The sequence below is a fragment of the Chiloscyllium plagiosum genome, chromosome 19 (assembly GCF_004010195.1).
Source record: "Chiloscyllium plagiosum isolate BGI_BamShark_2017 chromosome 19, ASM401019v2, whole genome shotgun sequence".
NCBI lineage: Eukaryota > Metazoa > Chordata > Chondrichthyes > Orectolobiformes > Hemiscylliidae > Chiloscyllium > Chiloscyllium plagiosum.
This window is the reverse complement of record NC_057728.1, coordinates 62184970-62201895: the sequence shown is the minus strand read 5'-3', so window position 1 is coordinate 62201895 and position 16926 is coordinate 62184970. Positions and strand designations below refer to the sequence as shown.

At 42.9% G+C, this 16926-nt stretch overlaps 1 protein-coding gene across 1 annotated transcript in view; it reads right to left on the bottom strand.

The window, feature by feature from the left end:
* The window catches only part of LOC122559324 (protein kinase C-binding protein NELL2-like), a 339041-nt gene that overhangs the window by 240648 nt on the left and 81467 nt on the right, over positions 1–16926 (bottom strand). Inside the window, exons 8-9 of the mRNA XM_043708693.1 lie at positions 15366–15494; positions 11556–11658 (exon numbers count right to left, since the gene is read on the bottom strand). Of these exons, the coding sequence (XP_043564628.1) occupies positions 11556–11658; positions 15366–15494 (232 nt within the window). The remainder of the gene's footprint in view (positions 1–11555; positions 11659–15365; positions 15495–16926) is intronic.

Here is a 16926-nt window from a genome sequence, read left to right as displayed (position 1 = left end):
GTTATTTTGTAGTACGGTGCAAAATGAGCTTTGACCCCAAAAAGTTATAATTTTATTCAAGGAGCTCTGTTCATTCACCCAGTTCATCAGTACAAATATATAAGGATATTAATCCAAAATGATGCATTGACAGCACAAGCACTTTAATAATTTTACTTTTTTGATCAAATAAATCTGTCACATTCATTTCATAATTTTGTTAGTTGATTATTTAAAGCACAAACAATTAATATATAGTAAAGTGAAGGCTCAAAACTGAAGCTAAATGGCAACATTTCACAATGCTGAGGCTTTTGTCTTCCAAAAGACTCCTACGGTAGCCCAACAAGCCTTTAAAGAGGTTAATTGGCATAATATCACACCATAGTCTGTGCAACAAGAAATAAATCTAATGAGAGTCCACAAAACATTAGCATGGGCAGCGTTATTGGCAAAGCTCAATGTTTAAGGATCTGACAGTGCAGTGGCTTTGAACGCAAGACCTGCACAAACAGAAAAGATGTCCTTGATCATTGTGCTAATCTCTTTTCAAAGCTTTGATAATAGGGTAAAGCAAGAAGTTACATTCATATAGTGCCTTTCACAAATTACCACACATCCTAAAGTGCTTCAAAGACAAAGAACAGGTCCTTTTTTATATGTCCATGGAATGTGGATATTGTTGGTAAGACTCATGTTTATTGCTCATCTGTGATTGCTCTCAAGAAGGTGGTGGTGGTGAGCTGTCTGCTAGAACTCCATGTTATACTGGCACATGCACACAGTTATGGAGGAAGGACTCTCACAGCAACAATGAAGAAACAGTGATATATTTCCAAGTCAAGCTGATATGCATCTTGAATGGGAACATGCAGGTTGCAATGTTCATGTGTATCTCTTCTCTTGTTTTCTGAAGTGATAGAGGTTGTGAATTTGTAAGTTACCAACAAAAGAGTTTTGCTGCAGGACATCTTGTAGATGCTACACGCTGTGATGGTGAGAGGGTGAATTGTTAAGATAATAGATGGGGTGGGAATCTAGCAGGCCATGTCCAAAATATAGGCAAATTTCTTAAATGTTGACCAATGCAGTACTGACTCAGGTGGCCTGTGTTTTCATTTGGGGAATGATCGCAGCCAATCATACTTGATGGCAAAATCATGATTAGCTATTCAGTTCTGAGAGATCTGTTGTTGAAACAAAAACTGAAAATGGTCTAAATGCTTACTCTGGAGACCTGATACAATCAGCCTGAATTTTTCTCTGAAAGTAAAAAAATGCTTTTATGGAATATGAACAACTTAATTCATAAACTTACTAGACTGCAAAGATTTCAGACAATGTGCCATTGGAGTTGGTGACTAATGGAATATCATCATAATGGTAAAGTATGCTATTGTAAGTTTCTCCAGAGGAAAAATTTTAAAGGGACCTAAGGGGCAACTTTTTCATGCAGAAGGTGATATGTGTGTGGGATGAGCTGCCAAAGGAAGTGGTGGAGGCTGGTACAATTACATTTAAAGCATCTGGAAGGGTATATGAATAAGAAGGGTTCAGAGGGATATGGGCCAAGTGCTGGCAAATGGGACTAGATTAGGTTAGGCTATCTGGTCAGCATGGTCAAGTTGGACTGAAGAGTGTGTTTCCGTGCTGTATATTTCTAGGACTCTATGACAGCACAGTAGTCTCTAAAACTTGGGAGCAATTTTTGCCTTCAGTGCTTGGATGGTAAATGGATGAAATGAGTCACTTGCTACTTACAGAACTATTTCGATTTAATGTCAATTGAATGGAAACGGAGTTTGTTCCAGTACAGCAGGACAACCCACTCTGCCAGGTTTTTAAACATAAGACCAGGAGAAACAAGAACACATGTAAGCCATTTGACCCCGTGAGCTTACTTCACCATTCAATAGGATCCTGGCTAATCCGACATTCCTCACATCCACTTTCCTACCCTTTCCCCATAATCCACAATTCCCCACTGATCAAGAATCTGTTTCAGCCTTAAATATTCACAAGGAGTTTGGTCCACAGCTCTCTGTAGCAAGGAGTTCCAAAGACTTACAATTCTCTACAATGTCATGTTGCGGCCATACAGGACATTGGTTAGTCCACTTTTGGAATATTGCATGCAATTCTGGTCGCCTTCCTTTTGGAAGAATGTTGTGAAACTTGAAAGGGTTCATGAAAGATTTACAAGGATGTTTCCAGATTTAGAGAATTTGGGCAATAGGGAGAGGCTGAACAGGCTGGGGCTGTTTTCCCTGGAGCGTCAGAGGCTGAGAGGTGACCTCGTAGAGGTTTATAAAATCATGAGGGGCATAGACAGGATAAATAGACAAGGTCTTTTCCCTGGGATCGGGGAGTCTAGAACTAAAGGGCATAGGTTCAGGGTGAGAGGGAAAATATATAAAAGGATCTAAGGGATAATGTTTTCATGCAGAGAGTGGTGTGTGTATGAAATGAGCTGCCAGAGGAAGTGGTGGAGGCTGCTACAATTAGCATTTAAAAGGCATCTGAATGGATATACGAATAGGAAGGGATTAGAGGAACATGGGTCAAGTGCTGGCAAATGAGACTAGATTAGGTATGATATCTGGTCGGCATGGATGGGTCTGTTTCCATGCTGTACATCTCCATGACTCCAAATTCTTCCTCATCTCAGTCTTAAATTCCCCTTTATTCTGACTCTACCCTCTGTCCAAGACTGTCCCATGATGGGGAACACTGTCTCAGCATATACCCTGTCAAGCCCCATAAGAAGTCAAAACGTATGATGCGGGAAAAGCACAGCTGGTCAGGGAGCATCCGAGGAGGAGGAGAGTCGATGTTTTGAGCATAAGCTCTTCCTCAGGAATGAGAGGGTGGCCCAAGGAGGCTGAGAGATAAATGGGAGCGGGCTGGGGCTGCAGGCAAGGTAATTGGGAATGTGATAGGTAGATGCAGCTGGGGGTGGGGTGAAGGCAGCAGAGAAAGTGATAGGTAGATGAAGGTGGAGGTGTGATGGTGATAAGTTGGAGCAGAGGGTGGAGCTAATAGGCGAGAAGGAAGATGGACAGGTAGCACAGTTCAAGAGGGTGGTGCCGAGTTGGAGGGTTCAATCTGGGATAAGGACTCGGGAGGGGAGATGAGGAAACTGGTGAAATGACATTGATCCCATGTGGTTGGAGGGTCCCAAGGTGGAAGATGAGACATTCTTCTTCCAGATGTCAGGTGGCTAGAATTTGGTGGTGGAGGAGGCCCAGAAGTTGCATGTCCTGGCAGAGTGAGAGGGGGAGTTGAAGTGGTCGGCCACAGGGCAGTGGGGTTGCTTGGTGCGTGTTCCCCAGAGATGTTCCCTGAAACATTCCGTGGGTTGGTGTCCTGTCTCCCCAATGTAGCAGACTCACCAACTTTAAGAGCATTTAAATAATTATTGGAAAGGCATATGGACAAGAATGGAATAGTGTTGGTTAGGTGGGCTTCAGATAGGTTCCACAGGTCGGCGCAACATTGAGGGCCAAAGAACCTGTGCTGCGTGTAATATTCTATGTTCTAGTGTTCTAATATAGCAGAGACCACATCGAGAGCAACGGACACAGTAGATGAGGTGTTTGGATGTGCAGGAAAATCTCTGTCGGATGTGGAAGGATCCTTTGGGGCGTTAGATGGAGGTGAGGGGGGATGTGTGGGCATAGGTATTACATCGCTTGTAATGGCAAGAGAAGGTGCCGGGAGTATAGGGTGTGTTGGTAGGGAGCATGGACCTAACAATGGAGTCGTGGAAGGAATGATCTTTGCGGAATGCAGATAGGGGTGAGAAGGGAAATATACCTCTGGTGGTGGGGTCTGTTTGTAGGTGGCAGAAATGGTGGAGTATGATGCAATGTACATGGAGGTTGATGGGGTGGAAGGTGAGGACCAGGGGATTTCGATCCTTGTTGCGGTGGGAGGGGTAGGGTTCAAGGGCGGAGGTGCAGGAAGGGGAGGAGATGTGCTGGAGGGCATTGTTGACCATCTGGGAGGGAAAATTGCAGTCCTTGAAGAAGGAGGCCATCTGGTGTGTTCTATAGTAGAATTGATCCTCCTGGGAGCAGATGTGATGGAGGCAGAGGAATTTGGAGTAAGGGACAGCATTTTTACAGGAGGCAGGATGGGAGCAGGAGTAATCCAGGTAGCTGTGGGAGTGGGTTGGTTTGAAGTAGATGCCCGTGTTGAGTCAGTTGCCGGAAATGGAGATGGAGAGGTCCAGGAAGGGGAGGGAGGTGTCCAAGATGGTGCAGGTGAACTTGAGATCAAGGCAGAAGGTGTTTGTGAAGTTAATGAACTGTTCAACCTCCTCATGGGAGCAGGAAGTGGCGTTGATACAGTCATTGACGTAGGAGAGGAAATGGTGGGGAATGGTGCTGGTGTAGCTGTGGAAGATGGACTGTTTCACGTACTCGATGAAGAGTCAGGCATAGCTGGTGCCCATGCTACCCTTTAGGTCTGGAGGAAGTGGGAGGATTTGAAGGAGAAATTGTTGAGGGTGAGGACCAGTTCAGCCAATCGAATGAGTGATTCAGTAGAAGGGTACTGGTTGGGTCAGCCGGAGTGGAAAGTAACGGAGGGCTTGGAGGCCTTCGTTATGGTTGATGGATGTGTATAGCGACTGGATGTCCATGGTGAAGATGAGGCACTGGGGCCGGGGAACCGAAAGTCTTGGAGGAGGTGGAGGGTGTGGGTGGTGTCTTGAATGTATGTGGAGAGTTCCTGGACCAAGGGGGACAGGACGGTGTCGGTGTACGTGAAGATACATTTGATGAGGCAGGAGCAGGCTGAGAAGGTGGGTCGACCAGGGCAGTCAGGTTTGTGATATTGGAAGAATCCTATACACTTCAATGAGATCACCTCTCATTTTTCTAAACTCCAGTGAGTAGTCCCAACCTGATTAACCTTTGTTCATAAGACAATCCCTCCATATCAGGGATCATCCAAGTGAACCCTCTCTGAACTCAATGAAATGATATATTTTCTTAAATAAGGGGACCAAAACTGTTCACAGTACTCCAAATATGGTCTCCCCAGCACCTTGTATAGTTGCAGTAAAATGCCCCTCTTTGTTATACTACATCCCCCGCCTTGAAATAAGGGCCAACATTCCAATAGCCTTCCTGATTGCCTGTGTTTTTGTGGAAGCTGGAAAGCTGAAGCTGGGACACTTGCTGGATACAAACATAACCTTTTTGCTTCCTTCAGCCCTATTAAAACAATTTCAGCTCTCTTCACTCTCTGCAAACGGAGTTTACATTGAATCGCTCACTGCCTCACACTCACTGGCTTTCTGGCACTGGTCCCTTTGTAGGGCTCTTTAGCAAGGTGATCACAATATTTGCCGATTTCAAGCAAAAGGTCTCATAAGTTGCAAATACCATTTTCATCAAATATAGCATGGAATCACGGAAGACAAGGTCTTTTTTCCTGGGGTGGGGGAGTTCAGAATATGAAGGCATAGGTTCAGGATGAGAGGGGAAAGATAAAAAAAGGGGCAACTTTTTCACATAGAGGGTGGTGTGTGTATGGAACGAGCTGCCAGAGGAAGTGGTGGAGACTGGTACAATTACAGCACTTAAAAAGCATCTGGATGGGCATATGAATAGGAAGGATTTAGAGGGACATGGGTCAAATGCTGGCAAATGGCACAAGATTAGTTTAGGATATCTGGTTGGCATGGACGAGTTGGACCGAAGAGTTTGTTTCCATGCTGAACATCTCTGTGACTCGATGACTATAAATGCTAATGTTCAGAAGGAAGCCATTTGGTCCATAATGTCTGTACTAGAATTGGACCCCAATTACAATTCGGAGATACAAGTGGATGGAATGTGGGTTCCACAGATGCCTCTTCAGTCATGACATTAACAGGCCCTAACCAATTACCATGAAGGGTGAGCAAAGATTGACGGTCACCTTCTGTGCCAATCTGGTTTTTCTGAAGCCAGATGGAGCAGGAATGCTCCTGAATTACTCTGGCCTGCTGCTCACCTGATCCACTGGGATCACCTTCCTTCCTGTGATTACCTTAGGACCAACCAGTCAGCATCATGCCCTTCCCAACCAGGGGGGCTGTATCAGAAAGATGACTCAATGCAAATTGTTCTCAATTGCTTCAAACATCGACCATTCTCTCAAAATGGCTCAGCCCTCACAACGCTGAGACCAGGCACTCAGAGTAAATACCATCCAGATGGAGGGCTCATGCCTGAAACATCGACTATCCTGCTCCTCGGATGCTGCCTGACCACCTGTGCTTTTCCAGTGCCACACCTTTCGACTCTGACTCTCCAGCATCTGCAGTCCTCACTTCCTCCCACCATCCTCCAATTGGCCAATTTGCACCAAAAGATAAACTCCGCCCCATTGTTTCCCAATAATTGAGCAATGCCACAGAAGTTTGAACAGCACATACGAATACTATACACCACACCTTTATTTTAAAGTAGAATCCCTGCAGTGTGGAAGCAGGCCATTCAGCCCATTGAATCCACACCAACTCTCCAAAGAGTGCCCCACCCAGGAAATTCTTCCATGCTATCCCTGTATCCCTGTATTTCCCATGGCCAATCTACCTAACCTGCACATCTTTGGACTACGGGAGGAGACTAGAGCACCTGGAAGAAACCCACACAGACACGGAGAGAATGTGCAAACTCCACACAGTCAATATGACCATCAGATCATAAGACATAGGAGCAGAAATTAGGCCATTCAGCTCACCAATTAATCATGGCTAATACGTTCTCGACCCCATTCTCCTGCATTCTCCCTGTAACCCTTGATCTTCTTGATACTTGAACCTATCTCAGTCTTAAATATACTCAGTAACCTGGTCTCCACAGCCTTCTGTGGCAATGAATTCCATAGATTCCCCACTCTCTGGCTGAAGAAGTTTCTCCTTATCTCCATTCTAAAAGGTATTTGCTTTACTCTAAGGCTGTGCCCCTGGGTCCTAGTCTCTTCTACCAATGGAAACATCTTACGAACATCCACTCTGTCCAGACCATTCAGTATTCTGTATGTTTCAATTAGATCCTCCCTCATCCTTCTAAACTCCATCGAGTATAGACCCAGAGTCTTCAAACGTTCCTCATATGTTAAACCTTTCATTCCTGGGACCATTCTCAGGAACCTCCTCTGAACATACTCCAGGGCCAGTACATCCTTCCTGAGATATGGGGTTCAAAACTGCGCACAATACTCCAAATGTGGTCTGACCAGAGCCTTATAGAGCCTCAGAAGTAAATCCCTGCTTTTATATTCAAGTCCTCTCAAAATAAATACTACCATTGCATTTGTCTTCCTAACTGACTCAACCTGCAAGTTTACCTTGAGACACTAGAACTCCTATGTCTCTTTGCACTTCAGACTTCTGAATTTTCTCCCCATTTGGAAAATAGTCCAGGCCTCTATTCTTCCGACCAAAGTACATGACCTCACACATTCCCATGTCGTACTCTATCTGCCAATTCTTTGCCCACTCTCTAACCTGTCCAAATCCTTCTGCAGCCTCCCTGCCTCCTCAATGTTAACTGTCCTTCCAACTATCTTTGTATCATCTGCAAACTTAGCCAGAATGCCCTCAGTTCCTTTATCCAGATCGTTAACGTACAAAGTGAAAAGTTGTGGTCCCAAACACTGAGCCTTGCAGAACACCACTTGTCACCGGCTGCCATCCTGAGAAAGACCCTTTTATCCCCACTCTCTGCTTTCTGCCAGACAGCCAGGCTTCTATCCATGCTAGCACCTTGTCTCTAACATCATGGGCCTTTATCTTACTCAGTAGCCTGGTGTGCGGCATCTTGTCAAAGACCTTCTTGAAGTCCAGTCGCCTCAGGCTGCTGTGAGGCTGCAATGCTAACCCCCACTGAGCCACCATGCTGACCTTCGTTTCATTAGCATGCCTCGGCTCCTCATTAAAATTAGCAACTCCATTCACAGGATCACCAAATTGTTCTGGTGTAGGAGGAGGCCATTCAACCCATTATCCCTGCACTGGCTCCGACTGGAGATAAAAGACACTTAAAAGCTTGAAATTTAAGCACAAAAATTTCTAAGTCAAATGGAAGCATTTGATCATTTCTAGTTTAAGAATTTGGCGATGAGGTCTCAGAGTGGACACAAGGTACCATTCTATCATCCTGATATGAAAAATTAGGTTGTTGCTGAAGGCAGTAAACACTCTCTAACAAATTACTGCTTCTTTAATCATTTCAGTTTTTTCAATCCACTTTTGCTTTGAAAGATCCATAAGTCAGCTACATGCAGAGTTTCAAGTTTAAAGAGTCCATTTTCCCTGCTGTTCTTGAAGTCACTCAAGACTCATATGCCAGAAAATTACCTCTGGGACTTCCACAGCTGTCAGATCAGCAGAAACCCTGCATGTGCATTTAAACAGGGATTTCTGCAGAGGTTTATGTGCCGTATCAAGAGTGCACTTGAGAAAATCACCTGCGACCATTTTAAACTGGAAGAGTTGGCTGGAGGAATCCTTAGTTGAAACTTTATTGCTGGAACAGCACAGCAGGTCAGGCAGCATCCAGGGAACAGGAGATTCGACGTTTCGGGCACAGGCCCTTCTTCAGGAACCCGAAACGTTGAATCTCCTGTTCCCTGGATGCTGCCTGACCTGCTGTGCTGTTCCAGCAATAAAGTTTCAACTTTGATCTCCAGCATCTGCAGACCTCACTTTCTCCTGGAGGAATCCTTAATAATGTTGGCGTTAGCGACAGATGAATTCTTTGTTTTTAGAGTAGCAAAGTGGAATGTTGATATAATTTTACTTCTTTGCAGCAGGGTGATACACAGGAAATGGGGTTTGAGGCTGGTATACTGCCTGAACTCCAGAAAAAATGACAATGTAGGTACTTTGGGTACAAAGATTAATATTGGATAGCCTTCCCAAATATTCAAAACATTGAACTTTATGGGAGAAGAGAATGCATCTCCTTACATCATGAGTTACGTGAGGAGCACCAATGTATGGACTCTCCTGCCTTCTGTGCTCAGAAGTAACTCTCAGAAGTACAAGTGACTATAGTCCATTGTCTCTCTGCATAGGGATTGTTCTGCCATTTCTATTCTCCCTAAACTTAGGGTCTCCTCTTATCAGAGAACTCCCCCAAAGTGCTTTATAGAAATATTGATGAAGGTATTTTTGTGAGGGTAGCATTACAGCCAAGTCAATTGTAGGCAGCAAAAATGACAGTGGTGAGGTTGGAAATCACCATTAGTGCCATAGGAGGTGGCGAAAAAGACTTCAGCCCAGTACAGTGCGTACCTGGTCAGGATGTAGATATTGAGATGTATGCAATGCAAATATAATTCAGTGCAACATATCTGAAGCCATATGTTTGTAAGCATTTTTTTTTTTAATAGTCAGTGCACTATTACTGTAACATAGAGATTTATTAACAAAACAAAATAGTCACCAGAAACAAAACAAATGTCCCCATGCAGCACGGAAGACAGTTAAACAGCTTCAATAAAAGACAAGGTTACTATGGGCATGCTTTTCACTCATGGTTGCACTCAAGTTAGAGCTGTAAAAATGATTTGTGTCATTTTCACAAGCACCTGCAAATTATGAAATAACACAATGTCAACCAGGAAGCAGACTGAACCTAAAGGTTGATTGCTAGGGCACCCCAATCTATTTCGGCAGAAGTGCAGTCTGCAGATTGCATTGATACATTCCTTGGCTTCAATATTATTCCAACAATAGCAGGTGATACCGGATGTCAAGTCACGGTGTGTGTATCAGAATGAGAATGAATTGACTTTACAGCTGCAGGAGTGATAGATAAATTCTAATTACTTTGATTAAAATCTGTATCTAAGGACACCTGCCAACAATTCTGCTTGTAGAGCAAAGTCTGCATCCTTTGTTGAAGTTTTATTCCTTTAACTTTTTTTCCCCACAACTGCATGCTGTTTAATCACGGGACACTGTCAGTGAATATTCAGGGAATCGGTTCTGGATGTTCATAACTGTCAGCATGATGGGTTCACGGTCAGATGAAAAGTTTTACTTGTGTGTAAAAGAAAATGTCTTGCAGTGGATCATGGAATTGAAACCTTAATCTGGCAGTTCCTAAAACACATTAGAGTCACCAAGACGGCAGATTAACAACATGGAAATTGGAGAAGACTTGAAGTTTGAGATTTGAGGTAACCCTTGCAGTAAAAGGTCCCATGGCATGACTGCAAAGAGCTGGATGGAAAGGTCTCAGCTGACTTTGATCTCTCAGCTAATATTACTGGAACAGATTACCTCAGAGTTAGGGTTTCTTCGGATCTTACCGTGTGCAAATTTGTTGTTGCATTTCCTACATGACAACAGTGACTGAACTTACTTTGTTCTCTGTAAATCACTTTAGAATCTAGAGCTGTGAAAGGCTCAGCATAAAGGCAGAATGTGTTTTTAGTATTCAATAAACAAGTGTGCTTTTCAGTGTCTGCTCTTTATTCCCACTGGCGAAATCTGGCTTTCAAAATTCCCAAATTTATTGGGATATCAAGATGATGCCTTTGCAGTGGACTATGCCACAGGACTCAATTGTTGTGTGTCTGATCTGCTGGTGAATTGCTTAACTTTTAAAATAACTTTTGATCAGCTTATTGCCTGTCCCTCACTGTTGCTTTGGCCCACCAATTCTTTTTACCGGTTTCTCTGATTTTGGTGCAGCCTTGTTCCTGACCAGATTTGCACTGCTCTGGGCTGAAATATTTTTATCTACCTCTGATGGTGATTTCCAACTGATCTTGAATAGGCACTGCCACATTCAGTCCTACAGGAGTACCTCCATTAATACCTCTGTAAAGTGCCTTCCATTAGTCTCCTGATTTCTCCAGTACTTGTAATGGTGCCACAAGAAGAAGCTGTAGGGTTAAGGAATGTAGAAATAGCTGAACAATCTCTATGCAGACAGACAATGGGCAAGAGCTGCCAGTACTCCCAGAAAGTAACTTTGGGATCAGAAATGAAGCACAGAAGGAGGGAGGGTGCACATTAGTGTTCCCCATGTAACTCAAGAAATAAGGAAGACAGATGAAACACAGAAAGTAGAAGGGCTTTTTCTGGTCTCACAGAGACTTTGATGTTAGACTTTGGCCAGATTCTATCAAAGACAATGTACGCATTTATAATCATTAGAAATAATAAGGGTTGCAGTACTGTGTTAGAAAACCATGTTACACTTTTTCACCGCTCCTCTGGACCATTGAATGTTCATTGGTACAATAACATCCTCAGCTCACAAATAGCTCAACTTGAGGAATGGCAGAGAGTGGAAATTATGCAATTCTCTTGTGAGCCACAAGAAAAATAAGACTCCAGCTGCTGTGTACCACAGAGTTGCTGTTTACGAAGTGGTATTGTCAGCTGGCTTGAACTTTGATTTATGGTAACACATTGGGTCAAAAATTTAAAACAAATGTGAGGATTCGTAATGATGGAAAGCTTAAATTGTTTTAACATCTTGAGTTTCATCCCTTCACTGAATTATAGTGACTTGTAATATCATTTAAAGTATCAATTAAAATCATATTTTACTCACGTTGGCATTCCTTGCAACATTTTCCTTCCGTGTAGACTGGAGCATTACCTGGAGGACAAATCTCAGTGGGGCACATCATTCTCTTGCATTGGACTGTTCCATTCTGAAGAAAACAATGTCATGTTATTTAAAGACTCTCTTCATTATGTGTCAACATCAATGCATTATTAACGGGGATAATGAACCATAGCCAATTCATTCAGACCAAGTGCTCTGTGTATCACTTGTGTGTTGAGTTCTTAAATTGGTAATATTGCAAAATAATTTGTGCCTGGCTGAAAATCTCACTGACAACAAAACAATTGTACTACATCTCTTCTGAATATAATTTCTTTCTCACTTAACATAGAAAAGAAAGGAAGAGGGATCATTTTATATCTCAAATAACACTGTCTATTTTACCGTACATTTTGCATTTCATGATCAGGAAGTAAAGGATACTTGTTCCATTGCTGTAACTTTGGTGAAATTCAAAGCACCCCATTTCCAGTGCAAACTGGCTCTCACTAAAATTACATGAAGGTTATGGTGGAAATTTTGAGTAAAGTTTCGAGATGCTGAATTGTTTTATAATCAAAGTGGGATTAAAGTGATAATAAAAATTACCACAAAATAAGTAACAATTTTGGCCCAACCTTTAGTTGATGACTGGCCTGCTGGTCAATTGGTGTCAATATTAGAGGGTTTTGTGGTGCATTGGTAGTGTCCCTACCTCTAAGCTAGGTGACCTATGTTTAAGTCCCACCCTCTGGAGGTGTGTAATAATGCATCTGAACAGATTACTCAGAAAATATCCATAACTCCAGTGTCTACTTAAAGTTAGGAGTCAGGTAGTTTTTCACCATTCATTGCATACAATGTTTAATTGATGTAGCTAAAATCCCCACTCGCAGGGTTCTAAAGGCTCCATTAAATTTCATTGCTTTTATTAACACAATTCAACTGAAAACTCATTGCAAGGGTATCGGATAAGGACAGAGAAGTGGCACCAGCTAGATTACTCTTACAGAATGCTAGCATGAACCTGATAACTGAAGGGTCTCCTTCTGAGCAGTCCCATTTTTAGAATCCATGTTATGAAATCAGCCATGTAATTTAAATGAGACTTACATTCAGCAGATGTTGCGTTTCTGTGAATTTTAACAATGGTTTAGAATAAATTTCTTTTGCAGTTGGTTTCACATGCAGAACTGGCCAATGTGATCAGGTGCAGTTATGAAAGGAAGTTGTTAAAATGGTTCCTGGACTGACCTGGAGCTATTTCTGTTGTTAAATAAATTCACTGCATTCTTATCAGTTCCAGAATGGATTAACCATATTGCTGAATCCTACTGGTAGTCCTCATCCTTAAGAAAAAGGCTCGGGACCTTGGTTTTATGTCTTTATTGCATTAGTTTCCAACATAAGAATGTTCCTCACACCCACTACTCCTAAAGCCAATTCTATAACATTATCTCATCTGAGCTTGATGTCCCTACTGCCCTTGCAAGCTCTTTGCCTTTTACATTTTAGTATAATGTCATCATTTCAGATGCTCAAACCATTTCAACCCATTCACTGGTTGTTATGCTTGCCAACATACATACACAACGAACCTAAAATCTTCATCCTTTTCCTCTAGCCCTTGCACGGACATTGGTCAAACAAGACATCAAGAATGCTGGGATTTTTTAAGAGAACCCTATCAGATCCTACAAGAATTGGAAAGGGTAAATGCAGGAAGAATGTTCCCAATGACTGCGGAATCTAGAGCCAAGGGCCACAGTCTAAGGATGCGGGGTACGCCATTTTGGATTGAGAAAGAAAATTCAGCACCAGAGGTCTAAAGTGTCAATAGCTGGCCACTTCACTTAAATGTAGAGTTCCATTTGATAATTACTAATCTGATGCAGCCAAGTTAACAATATGGATGGTCATGTGACTACCCCAAACTCAAAACAGGTGACTGTCTGATCAGAAATCAAATTCAATCCCCAAAGGCTGATTAACGGGAACCCTCTCTCAGATACATGTACTGCAATGATGGCAATCCAGAAATGGCTATTCACAATGATTCCAAACTTTTAACTTCTGTTTCTTCTTGTTGTACTGTGGGTAAGCCACAGAAGCATGAAAAATAGGAGCAGGAGTAGGCCATTCGGCCCTTCAAGCCTGTTCCACCATTCAATATAATCATGGCTGATCATCCAACTCAGTCCCCTGTTCCCGCTTTCTCCCCCCAATACCCTTTGACTGTGTCAGTCCCAAGAACTATTTCTAACTCCTTCTTGAGAACATTCAATGTTTTGGCCTCAACCGCTTCCTGTGGTAGGGAGTTCCACAGGCGTTCCACTCCCTGGGTGCAGACATTTGTCCTTACCTCAGTTCCAAAAAGCCTACCTGTATCCTTCAACTGTGACTTTGTAGGTACTGTTAAAATCCACAGGGTGGCACAAGTGCCAAGCCACCCCTGATCACTGGGCACATGGCAGTATATTCACGAAGCTAAATGGGTCACCGGTTTCCAAAATCAGGAGAAGATCTGCCATGATGATAGGCACTGGATTCTACCCACACTCAGAGGGGAGCCCTGCAAATATTTTGAAGCCTCTGGCTCTGATGTCATGCCACTCCCTGCTGCATAGAGGGACTGAGACTCTTTCAGGGATAGCATTTCATGGGAACCCATGTACACATGGAAAAGTCTGGTCAGCATCAGGGTGAAACCCTTAATTAAGTCATGAACGCCATGTGTCCCAAGCGTGACCCCATTTTAATGTCACAGACCTCCTGTGACCCCACACAGGGTGGGGGATTATATTTTAATTCCTGAGAGGGGTCATAAAGTTAGCACCGTCAGCAGAAGAGGTTTGGACCAGCAATGATCTACATGGTTTTATTCAAAAGACGAAGTGTCTACCTTCTTAAAGGGCATTATATGCAACAGCAATCTGGCTCCAACAATCTGTCCATCAGGTTCACAATTACCAATAGAAGAAAAACTCAAGAACTGAGAGGGCTATGGTAGCCATGAACACTCAGTCCAAGCTTCACAGCAGCTATGACTGTCTTGGAGCTTGCGCCATTAAATCCCATCATGCCATCCTCACTGGGGATCATGATTCACAGTTCAAGCAGCTCTGCTTCTTAGGAGCTTAATTGGTCACTGCCAGTGTCCAACCATTCTTACTGCCAATCCTTCTTCAAAATGGCATGGCATTAGTGAGAATTTTCTCCTGTTTCCAAACTGTTGACCCACTGTCTTGAACCACTGAAAATCCAGCCACCTCTGGTTAAGTTCAGTACTCACTGGATGACGTTGATCCATCCTTTTGCAGCTTACATCCCTTCTCCTATCCCTCCAGCACCCATCTTAAGTGTTGTTTAAATTACACACACACACACACTAATAACAAAAATGCTCTCATCAAACCTCTACAATCTTTCCACTTTGATCTTTGAAAGCTCCATCTTTTTAATTAAGATTTCTCCAAAATATTTCCTGTGAATTACTGTCCAATCCTTCAGTTAGTTATCTATGCTTTCACTCTCATACATTCGGAGGTATTTTCAAACTCAAAGGTGCTGTGCAATGGCCTTTTTTTGTGGCACATTGAAATTATGAATGGGTTCAGGGGGAGAGAGAGGAGATATTTCCCACACCCAACATATTTAATATTTCCTGTGCTGTTTTTAATTTCATCTCACAAAGCAATCAAAACAATTCTACATCAGTTGTTTAGAAACCATGGTAACTAGAAAAAGCTAAAATAAGGGGAAAGTTAGCTTGCAGTTAGCTAGATGCTGTTAAAGAGGCAGTGTTAAGGGTACCTTGCATGTGCAGTTCCTGCAGCCTTCAGCCCAATACTGTGATTCTCTGTAGACCAGGTCTTTCACCTTACAGCTCTTCTCACAGTAACAATGATCCAAACTGTTCATCTTCTCCTCAGCGTAAGACAGCTGTGTGAACATTTCACAGTTTATATACAGTCAGTGTAATCTTACATAACCTTTATCTATAAGTACCTGAGTGCTTGAAGACTAGAACATACTGTGACTGCTCTGAGGGAGGTTTTTGCATGTAATCTGTGATCTGAGGTCAGTGGTATTATCACCAAACTGTTCAGCTTTAGGTCCAGGTAGTGCTCTAGGGACTTGAGTTCAGTCCTGCCATAGAAAAAATCTGGAATTTAAGGATTGAATGATGTTCATGAAGTGATTGACATAAAACCCATTTGGTTTACAAATATCCTTTAGGGACAGAAATCTGCCACCCTTTTCTGGTCTGGCTGACAACAACGTGGTTGACTCTTAACTGCCCTCTGTGCAATTAGGGATGGAGCTATAAATATTGCCCCAGCCAGAGACACCCAAATCCCAGAAGTGGATTTTTGTAAAAAAAATCAGTTCTGATAAAGTCTCATCAAATTAATTCCATTCAAAATTGACACATTCAAGGCCATTTAAACAGTTAACACTGAGTAAAAACAGCCTTATTTTGCAAATACAAGTGTATACAATGAAATCTTTGTTAATGATGACAATCTTGCTGTTGATTACCTTAGCTCAAAGGGATTTTACAGCTTAGATTTAAAACATTAGAAAATTGTGTTGTGAATGTTTATCTTACAGCTGATGGGGATCTGCTTCCACCTGACTCATGGATGTGTTCCTGGGAAGGGCTTTCTAAACAGGCATTCACAAAATAAATCCCTGCAAATCAGCAACAACAACAAAAACTGTTGAATTTCCTCAATTCATGAGAGTGGGCAGGGCTGGGGAATGGGGCTAATGAAGCTTTGTGATGGTATTCCCAATGAGCCATCAAGAGGTATGGACTACTGATCCAGAGATTTATCTCAGGGAGTTTAAATTTAATCCATTAACTAAATCTGGAATAAAAAGCTAGTCAACTCAATGAAGCTACCAGACAGTCATAAAAGCCCATCTGGTTCACTAGGAAAGAATACCTGTGCATCATTAACTGGTCTAGACTCACAGTGATGTGATTAACTCTTAATTACCCTCTGAAAAAACCATGCTAAACAAGATATTCAAGAATCTGGTTCATGGCCAATTTCTCAAGTGCAGTGGGACACACCCTCTGACCCCACTCCTCCAACCGTAACAAGGACAGAACACCCCTGGTGCTTACCTTCCACCCTACCAACCTTCGCATAAACCAAATCATCCGCCACCTCCAAAAAGACCCCACCACCAGGGATATATTTCCCTCACTACCCCTTTCTGCCTTCCACAAAGACCGTTCCCTCCGTGACTACCTAGTCAAGTCCACGCCCCCCTACAACCCACCCTCCCATCCTGGCACCTTCCCCTGCCACCGCAGGAACTGTAAAACCTACGCCCACACCTCCTCCCTCACCTCTATCCA